Source organism: Carassius gibelio, chromosome B2 (assembly GCF_023724105.1).
Source record: "Carassius gibelio isolate Cgi1373 ecotype wild population from Czech Republic chromosome B2, carGib1.2-hapl.c, whole genome shotgun sequence".
Lineage (NCBI taxonomy): Eukaryota > Metazoa > Chordata > Actinopteri > Cypriniformes > Cyprinidae > Carassius > Carassius gibelio.
The window spans coordinates 6,348,037-6,358,893 of NC_068397.1; the positions used below are offsets into that span (position 1 = coordinate 6,348,037).

Sequence of the window (10,857 nt, forward strand, 5' to 3'; positions counted from 1 at the left end):
AAATGCAACAGATGAACAGCTGAATGTTAATTTCTAATTAACCTGACTAGCCTCCACTTATACATTAGCCTATTATTGGTCTAAGCCGAGGTGTTGCTCATAAATTATAATTATTATATACATAACATAGTTTGGCCATATTAAAAATACAGTATAGGAAGTTTGATAAAATCTTGTACAAGGTAGACATCTAGTGGTCTTCCATCAGTGTGAAGTGCAAGGAAGTAAATCAAATGATTAGATAGCCTACACTTTAAACTATCTAAAAGTATGTTATTTTAAAAATAGGTATTGCAGGCTATACGGAGATAAAGTCGCATTACAGACATGAAGTAGGCCTAGTAAATATTTTGCACAAAACACATTTAAATCCCTGTTATTAGACTGGCTATATTATTTGCATCATATAAACGCATTCTGGAGTTGAATCGCATTTAGGTTCCTAATAAAAGAAACGCAGCTACAGCAGCAGCTGTAATACTTTACTACCTCCACATTACTTGAGCGTGAATGCGAAACGAGTTGCTCTCACTTTCAGGATTTTAGGGAAACTGCTCCCTGCAGTTCTCACAGAACAAGCAGCACATTCATAGGCAGCAGTCAGTCAGTCAGCAGTAAATATCTCTGGAGAATTTACTTCTCTTTCTCTCTGAATGTCACATTTGTTCAAACGCGCCTCATACAATGAGGATTATAATCTGGATCATCGCGAGCACTTTCCTGTTCAGCGTCATTTTTACCCAACGACATCGAAGGTAAGTTCCTAAATAAATATTTAGAACTCTGTATTATGCTCCATAAAGAATTTAAAGCTCTGATACGATTTTTAACGAATGAAGAATACAACGAATCCGGTTTGTTGTAACATTATACATAGTTCCTGTAGCCTGTTATATCATTTGCTGATTTATTACAACAGCAAATCAAAGCATAAATGGTTTTGTTCATTAATATTATTATCTAGTACTAATGTTGCGCATAATTTGAGTAATAGGAGCACTGCAGTCCTCGTGAAGTACTGATGAGTTCCAAACTATGTGCTTTCCCATATGTCCCAATTGTAGACCAGTTTTCACATGTGGCGGGAACTTGACTGGAGACACAGGACTGATTGGGAGTCAGGGGTATCCCGGTGTCTACCCGCCCAACAACAAATGTGTGTGGAGAATTACTGTAAGGACAGATGTGTGGGAGATATCAGTCTTTAAATGGCCTTTCTATCAAAGAAGATGTTTCCCACCATGATTCCCCCCCCCCCCCCCTTCATCTCTCTCTGTCTCAAAGAAACAAGCTTAATAATTAATATAACTATTTAATTAGCTGTGACCTAATACGATTTTTGGAGAATAATGTCAAATTTAGTGCAAAAAATGCATCTGAAGTGGCATTTAGATAGCTTTAGACGGACTGTTTAAAGCTGCTCAGAGGTGGCATGAAAACATTTATACAGCAATGATAACCGTATACTTTGGGGCTAAGGTGGGTCAGAGCTGGCATTATTTAGTCAGGATTTAATGTGGCATTTTACATTTTGAGCAACTTTAAGTCATCTTTACACAACAGAGTTAAGCTACTCTGCACTGTAAAAAATAAGTGTAATTTTAACTGTAAAATTTTGTAAAAACGCTACAGAAAAAAACTGATAATAGGTTAACAGTAAGTTCCCGTACTATATACAGGGAAAAACTGTAAAAGATCTAACAAAGCATTTAATGTAAATTTACAGTAAAATTCTGTTAATTATACAGCTTTTAGAAGTAAAAAAAGAACAAATCAATGTATAATTTACAGTCTAAAACTGTAAACTGATATTCCCAGAATTCCCTGCGTGACACTCCACGTTTGAAAGTATTTTGTTTAAATAATCATGTTTTTAAATAGTTCTTGTTATCAGTTATGTACATTTGAGCTTTATGTTACATCTTCTGTTGCTTAATGAAAGTTTTTTGCATTATTTAAGTATCACGTGTGTTACCATGATGGTGTTTTGTGTTTCCATAAATGTGCACCTTCTATATGTTAATATATACTTCTGCTTGTGGTGAAGCTACTTGTGATGAGCTTTGATACTTCATGTGGCTTTCTCTTATACAGTACCATCTTTATTATTATGGTGGTTGTCAGTATTTTCAAGGTACAAAACAGATTTAATTTTGTGTGTTGTTGAATTTACTGGTTTATATTCACATTTTCTTGTTTGTAAATTACAGCTTTATATTGTAAAATTAACAGTTTTTGACGTAAATGTGTTTACAGTTTTCTGTATTTTTACAAAATTATTCTGGCAACCACAGCTGCCAAAAAGTTTTTGTAAAAACAACAAGAATTTTTTTACAGTGTGTGACTTCTCAAAATTCTTTGTAAAGACATTATGCACATAAAAGCCTGCTCTGACCCGCTTCATCAGTATTGTTTGTATTTGTAATTCATTTATGCCACCTCTGAGCAGCATTGAACAGTCTATTTAAATACACTGATATGCCACTTTTGCAGTTTAAATTCTAATATAGAAAGCTGTGTAAAGATGTGGGTAGATATTTATGCTAAAAAGTCATTCTTTATTCTTCTCAATCTGATTTTACTATGCAATGTAACTGTTTTACATTTTATGCCATCTGTGTTGACTCTTTTTAACCATCTCCAGGTTCCTCAAGGGAGGGTTGTCTCCCTCTTGTTCAGAGCTCTGGATCTTGAGAGTGACAGTCTTTGCAGATATGACTTTGTTGATGTATACGATGGCCACATCAATGGGCAGCGTCTCGGCCGCTTCTGTGGTACCACCAAACCCGGAGCGCTGGTCACCAATGGAAACAAGATGCAAGTGGTCATGGTGTCAGATGCCAACACAGCTGGGAGTGGTTTCCTTGCTGTATACTCAGCGATTCGCCCAAATGAAAGAGGTAACAACTCATTACCATCCAAATATAGAAAGTGCCCTTCCCTGTTATTTAAGTTCAGCTTGACTGTGCTTTATTTTGCTCATCAGGTCATTTGAATCCTCTGAAAATAGAGTCTGTGTTTAGTGCACTGTAAATGCACACTTACATTTCTGGTTTTGTTTTTACTACAGACCTCAGTATTTCAAATAAATGTCCCAAAATCTGCAGGGGTAATCAAAATATATCCTCTTTTAATGATGAAGTAGTCAATATATCCGGTAGTGTACTCACTGGACCTTGCATTGTGCACGTTATTTTTGACAGACAGCGATGAGGTGATATTTAAATGATGTGAATTAGAAAACTGAGTGATCATAAGATAATAAATAGGCTATTGATTTCTTAGCTGGCGAGTATTCAGTTAAGTGACTGATGCCTACGAGTGTTTTATATCAATGTTTTTTAATTATAATATTCCAACCGTTTTTGACAGACATGCTAACATGCGCAAAGGGGTAAAATGCTTGAATTTCGAAACATGCTGGAGACATAGTTCATTATACTTATTTTATGGAATGATGCTTATTTTGTGTTTAAATAAATTACGTTTCTCAGAGACTGGCATGTTTGGCTGGTCAGAAGTGTTATGTTCAGTTGTCGCAAATTCGTTGAATTTATTACCGGGAAACGAGTGATTTTGATGCACAAAGATTTATTTAAGTGCATGAAAATGTTTGTTAAAACTGCCAGATTTTGCCTCAAATCTGTATTCCATGTCATCCAACTAATGGTAATCTAATGATTGTTCACAGCAGGTGACCGGTATTGTGGGGGTCTTTTAGACGAACCCTCCGGGACGATAAAGACCCCTAACTGGCCAGATAAAGACTACCCAGCAGGAGTAACATGTTCCTGGCATATTGTTGCACCTCAAGACCAGGTAATAATTCATAATTTCCATGCTTTTCAGATCATGTTACAAGTCATGCGTCAGTGGCAGCACATTGACAGGATGAGTATGAATAGATATCTTATTTAAATTGCAAATGATCATCTCCCTCTCAGATCATTGAGCTGAAGTTTGAGAAGTTTGATGTGGAGAGAGACAGCTACTGCCGCTATGACCATGTGGCTGTGTTTAATGGTGGAGAAACGAATGAGTCACGGAAGATTGGCAAGTTTTGTGGAGACAGCCCACCCATGTGAGACCCTCAGTCCATCACATAATATGCACCAATACACAATTTACCTCCAGTATTTAGACTGATATGGATTTTTCAATGGTTGATGCAACATTATTGTAATTTTCCTCACTATTTAATACAGAGTCTTATTTGAGTGTGTAACAGGTCTACAGTTTCGAATGTTTGTGGAACATGCTGCATTTATTTGATTAATTTAGGAATGGAAATATTATTACAGTGACTGTTTTCTATTTAAATACAGTACATTTGTGAATTTTTATTTTGATGGTAAGGCTGAATTTTCAGCATCATGACTCCAGTCTTCAGTGTCTAATGATCCTTCAGAAATCATTCTAATATGCTGATTTGCTGCTCGAGAAACATTCATTATTATAAAAAACATTGAAAACAGTTGTGTTGGTGAATATTTTGTGAAAAATGTAATGTACCATCATTCAAAAGTCTGGGGTCAGTAAGGAAAAATTTAAATAAATTATTACTTTTATTCTGCAAGAATCAGTTAAATGTATTTAATTACATACAATTGACAGTAAAACACTTTTTTAAATGTTACAAAAGATTTTCATTTCATGCAAGTGCTGTTAATTGAACTTTCTGTTCATAAAAGAATCCTTAAAAAATGTATCATGGTAAAAATATATATTATTAGTGTTTTTGGCACTAATAATAAATTATAATTAAAACTATTATTATTAATAAAGCACCAATAATAATTGAAAATAACTGAGTACCAAATCAGAATATTAGAATGACTTCTAAAGGATTCTGTGACACTAATGACTGCCTAAAAATTTTGCATCACAGGAATAAAAAAAAAAATAAAAAAAAAAAAAAGTATATTCAAATACAAAACATTTTGAATTGTAAAAATATTTCACAATATTTCTGTTTTCCCTATATTTGTTCTTTTTTTTTTTACTGTATTTTTCATTAAATAAATGCAAATTATTGACCATGAGAGACGTCTTTGAAAAACAAATTTAAATTCTGCCAAAATTTTGAACAGTACTGTACATTTAATCAGTCAATGCAATGCCTTCTTTTCCGATACACCTACTAAGCCTTTTATGATTAATAAAGTGTGTCCACACGGTAGATTAAGTTTTATTTTTCAGAGATACTATGAAGGATATATGATCATTTCCAACATTATTTATTTATTTTGTCTTCTAGGCCAATTTCTTCTGATGGCAATCATCTCTTCATCCTGTTCCTGTCAGACCTGAGTCTAACTGCGGATGGATTCATCGGTCATTACCGCTTTAAATCACGAAGTCTCAGCACAGCCAGTGCCCCCCTCACCCCCACGAGCACTGTCCCACCCACCACACCGCCCGCAGGTCAGTCCACAGCCCACTTTCCAGAAGGTTTCATTTCAAATGAAAAATGCAAGTAGCGGCATGGTGTAAAACTGCTGCACGTTATGGGAATAAACGTGTGTAGGTAATGACATTGGAATGTATTGAAGATTTATTATGTTTGGATCATATGGAAAGCATTAGTTCGGTCACACAGAAGACTAATGTGCTTCTATTTTGTAACTAAAGTGGTTTAACAGAAATAAATGTATGTGACTTTTGCTGTGGTTTATTCTCCATTTTAGTGTATAAGGACATACTGTAGCTGGGCATTATTAAAGCCAATCTTTCCACTCTCTTTTCCAAAAAGCCCTTACATATTCAGAAGGTCTTTGCAAGCTGAAATGCAAAAGGACTGGAACAATTGAAAGCCATTACTGCTCGAGCAACTTTGGTGAGTGGCCGCTTTTTGGTGCAAATGTGTTTTTGCTTTATGCAAAACAAAATAACAGGAGGGAATTCTGGGAGTTTCTTTGATATTCCAGCTTCAGGCACTTTTTCACACATTTAGGGCAAAGACATTAATCAAATTAGTCTTGTTTAGCTATGAAGTATCATTTCACAATCTGTATAATCACAATTTGATTTGAGGAAAAATACCAGTAAAATGTTTCATATTTGTAAAAGTCTCTTACGCTCACCAGGGCATGCATTTATTTGAAATAAATACAATAATGCAGTAAACATTTGAAGTTTTTTTGAATATATTTGAAAATGTAATGTATTCATGTGACACAAATCACTTGTATGTTTTTATCCTTCACAAATTATTTTAATAGATGGATTTGGTGCGAAAGAATCATTTCTTAAATTTCTTGAAATAAATTTTGCTGCTTAATATTTTTGTGGAAACCATGATACACCATTCAAAATTTTAAGGCAAGTATGATTTTAACAAGAGCATTCATCATTCATTAAAGATGCTTAAGATTGATCAAAAGTAACAATAAAACCATTTATGTTACAATATTTAAGACAAAAAAAAAAAAAAAAACTATAACACTGATAATATTAAAAACTATTGCTGACTGATTACCAATAATAACTGAGCTCCAAATCAGCACATGTAACACTGAAGACTGGTGCAATGATGCTGAAAATTACGCTCTGCATCACATGAATAAATTGTTTTAAATATATATTAAAAAAGAAAAGTCATTTTAAATTGTAATAATATTTCGCAATGTTTTTAAAACGTTAAAAACCAAAGACACTTATGCAATTATTCTAAACGTTTGACCGATAGTGTATTGCTATCACTTTATAATAACTTTATATAATAAAATAATTTGTCATAAAACATGTTGCTTAAATAAAAAATAGTATAATAGTATAATTCTGTTCACAGAAACAATGCACTATGCTGGTTTTAAAAGTGAACTAAACCTCTCGGCCTCCGTCTCTGTTTTAATAATGCTTATAGATGGAAAATGTATTCAGGCTGATACTGAGACTCAGCTCTTTTTTTTAATTGCAGTGGCAGTAAAGCTGCTGAGCACTGTAAAAACGGCCGCATGCATAGCAGAACTATGCATTCTTTATACATTACCGTGCACACACGTTTTATGCAATTGTTCAAAGACGAAAGCATGATTCGGTGAATATACGGTCTTTTTTCCCCAACAGTGATTACCGCCACCCTTATCTCAGCAGCCATGAGGGACCACAGCGTCCTCGCCACCTTCTCCATCCTGCACCTTTATAAGGAAGGAAGTTTAGCCATCCAACAGGCTGGGAAGACCATGAGCACCAAAGTCACGGTCCTCTGTAAAAAATGCCCTCTGGTCAGAAGAGGCGAGTATCTTTACCCTGACCTTGATCTACAGAACTTACAACCTTAATCATTTGAACTGAAACCATTCCCAGTCTGATGAACATTTGGCCAGTCCAGCAGATGTTTGAAGTTGATTGAGGTGGATTTCGGAAGGTGAACGTTTGCAAAGTTTTTTGAGCCCCCCAAAGTCCTTTGGCTCTATTTGTGGTGTTGAGATATTTCCGGCAGGATATGCCATTTCAGCGCCACGGTGTGTAACTTAAGCTCGCTCAGGAGAGAGTCTCAGTTGGTTTCCTTGAATCACGGACAGCTAGAATAATAATTCTCTTTAACCACATGGATGGTATGGGACTTTATTGTGCCATGCTTCACCTCAGCTCACTTAGTGTCGAAATATCAAGCCACTGCTTGGAAAATCTGCAAAGCAACTGTTTTGTTTTGGGGGAAATTTCTAGAAATGTGCCATAGAGGAATGCGTGTTGAAATATGCAGGAACAGTTTTTGGCAGATGAGAGGAACAGTTTAACATTAATCGTTTGAAGTGGAACCTTTGTTTAGGTGAGGGATTAAACAAAATATTTTATACTTTGCCTCACATTATATGAAGGCGATATCATATATACGCAGTACATGGCTGTGTTCTTTGGTCATAAAACAGTTAAATGGACAATTAATTGTATTTAACTCGTCAATGGCGGGTAAAGGGTTATCTCGTCATTTAGAAGACAACGCTTCCCCGCCATCAATGAGTTTTTACGGCTTTTCGTGTTTTCACTGTTATACACTCGGGGGCGCTATTACACATCTTCTGAACAAGTACAAATCCTCCCGAAAAACCCCCACACATGAACAGGATGGAGAAACAAGGAGTCTCTTATGTAAACAGATGCTTATTAAAAATAACGTGGATCAGCAATAGACAGCATATAAATGAAAACTGCATAATGTTATGGAATAAAATGTTGATCTAGGAAGTGGTACCGTATTTTTCGGACTATAAGTCGCACCTGGGTATAAGTCGCATCAGTCCAAAAATACATCATGACGAGGAAAAAAACATATATAAGTTGCACTGGACTATAAATCTAATTTATTTAGAACCAAGAACCAAGAGAAAACATTACCGTCTACAGCCGCGAGAGGGCGCTCTATGTCTTCAGTGTAGACTACAGGAGCACTGAGCAGCATAGAGCGCCCTCTCACGGCTGGAGAAGGTAATGTTTTCTCTTGGTTCATTTCTCTCGTTTCATGTCAAATTAATTTTGATAAATAAGTTGCACCTGGTCGCAGGACCAGCCAAACTATGAAAAAAAGTGTGACTTATAGTCCAGAAAATACGGTATATGTCTGTGCAAGCTTTGGACGTGTTGATGGAAGCCATTTACTGGATTTATGCTTTAATAATGGTACTGAATATTAGCCAGATGAAGACAAAAATGCGATTTTCTCAGCTTTTTGCTCAAAATCATGCATTTTTATGAAGCCTACCTATATTTAAGTGTTGATAAAAAGGAATGCTTTAAGCTAGAATAAAACAGATTTTTTTTTTGTTTAAAAGTAGAGGCTCTGATCTTTATTTTGGTGTATTGCATATTCAAAAACAAAATATACTATAATATAATAAAATATACTTTACAGTTTTTTAAAAATGCTGGCAGGGAAAGTTAAAGAACAGAGCACTCTGCACACATTTATTGTTACAATTAATTTAAAGTACATTTGAAATCATTACGTTTGTCATGCTTTAAAGATGTAAACTTGTTTTGATGTGTTTATGAGCATAGTAAAGCACAATTGTAATTTTAATTTTAATTTGTTATTTGATATAATTTTTGATTGTAATATATTTTAAACGTACTAAATTGCAACTTCATCATAACTATTACTTATTGCAAATACATTTAATTACACATCATACAAGTTTCAATAGAAATTACATTAAGATATATTTGTTTACCATTGCAATGTACGACAGTACACTCTTACCATATTTCATAACCATATTTTCTTATAAATTAGATTATTTTTTTTTTTTACAGAACATAAACGCAGCACGATTGTGATTTTATACAGGTTTTATACAATAGTTCAATAAACAAGATGTTCTGTCATAATTTTTCACCATTTGAAAGTCTTTCTTTTGCTGAACACAAAAGTAGTGTTATTTTGGTTACGAACATTCTTCAAAATATCTTCTATGTTCAGCAGACGAAATAAACTCATACAGGTTTGGTACAGCTTTTAATTTTTTTTTACCAGCAGTTGACAGAAGATTCAATTTTGGGTGAATAGTTTAATATTAAGCAATGCACATTTAAAATAACTTTAACATTAACAAGTCAAAGCAGAACCACTGAAACACTGAGCAACATACGGAACTGCCATTTAATTCATCCACTCATTTGTTTGGTTTCAGGGCTTAACTACATTGTCATGGGACAGACAGGAGAACAGGGACAAGGTGTTGTGTCTCCTCATAACTTTGTGATGGCCTTCAAAACCAAGAAGCAACGGGATCTGGGAGTGCTGAAGAACATACGCTGCTAATACACACAGGTCACCTCCATGACTGTTCGTTTCTATCACTTCACGCTTTTGATAACATTCATACCTGAAGGACTCTTTCAGTATTTAAGAGTGGTCTAATTTGTTTCATATTTCTGAAGCACGTTTACTCCAATACAGAACATTTAAAAAAATCTATAGTTCGTATGTTTGTTTGTTTTTAACGTTGAGGATCATTTATTGTGTTTTGAAATATATCTGACCACATGAATCAACGATTCCCTCACATTCAGTTAAACTCAGAAGCTGCAGAGCTTTCTAGAAAGACCTGTATATGAATGAAAGCACTCGCTACAAAACAAACTCTGTCATTTGCACTCGCTGCGGGGTGGTGACATTTACGTTCCGGGAGATCTCGACATGCTGGCCTTTGAATCTGACATTTATCCAATCTATCTAGTGTTGTAATGAGTAACGAAAGAAGATTGAAGATGACAAAATGAAATGTTGTCAAAATGAAGTGCAGTGTGTAATTGGCATCTATCTATATATATATAAGAATGAAGAAACATATATATTTATATATTGAAGAAATCTACTTTGGCATTTAAACTGGCATATTAGTGTTGGAACTGGGCAGCAAACTCATTAAAATACTGAGATCTGCTAGAGTTTCTCTCCAGTAATATAATGCAGTAGAGAGAATGAGGCACATTGTTAAGTGAATCCACTGTGCCCAGAGGGGGCTTCCGGTATTCTCCTGGGGGAAATCAAGCGTAGCTCTACGTGATGGTACAGTTGTCAAAGGGGAACACTCAGCTCGGCTGAAATGATCCCAGAAACTCCGACACATCTGGAGTTTCACAGTGACACTGAGAGACTCTCTCTAGAGGAGAGCTGGACTCGCTCAGCGGTGGCAGTGATGAATGTAAATAGGAGGCAGAGTCCAGGAAAGTGTTTGCTTTTATAAATACATCTCTGGCCACTGTTAAATGACGTGGATGCTGGTTTAATTATTCTTTCTGTCTATTTGGAGAGCTGAAATGGCTTGAAAAGATTTCGATTTTGGCATTCGTTCTGCTTTCGACTCACATTTCACCGTATCATTTCCTCCTCTGGATTACAATGCGCTGCCC

The 10,857-nt window shown here is 35.2% G+C and overlaps 1 protein-coding gene across 1 annotated transcript; it reads left to right on the forward strand.

Annotated features, from left to right (window-relative positions):
- Nucleotides 1-447: 447 nt before the first annotated feature.
- On the forward strand, nucleotides 448-10,742 carry pcolce2a (procollagen C-endopeptidase enhancer 2a). Its single transcript, XM_052548226.1, has 9 exons — nucleotides 448-755; nucleotides 1,065-1,173; nucleotides 2,645-2,900; nucleotides 3,692-3,819; nucleotides 3,945-4,081; nucleotides 5,258-5,424; nucleotides 5,753-5,836; nucleotides 7,069-7,236; nucleotides 9,633-10,742. The coding sequence occupies exons 1-9, from the start codon at nucleotides 685-687 to the stop codon at nucleotides 9,761-9,763; spliced, it is 1,251 nt and encodes a 416-aa protein (XP_052404186.1). The 5' UTR covers nucleotides 448-684; the 3' UTR covers nucleotides 9,764-10,742.
- Nucleotides 10,743-10,857: the final 115 nt, after the last annotated feature.

Bases quoted from the DNA above. Each gene is read 5' to 3' on its own strand.
- pcolce2a (XM_052548226.1), top strand. From the start codon at position 685: ATGAGGATTATAATCTGGATCATCGCGAGCACTTTCCTGTTCAGCGTC. The intron at 3,820-3,944 runs GTAATAATTCAT...TCTCCCTCTCAG, and splicing joins TTGTTGCACCTCAAGACCAG to ATCATTGAGCTGAAGTTTGA. The intron at 5,425-5,752 runs GTCAGTCCACAG...TTTTCCAAAAAG, and splicing joins ACCCACCACACCGCCCGCAG to CCCTTACATATTCAGAAGGT.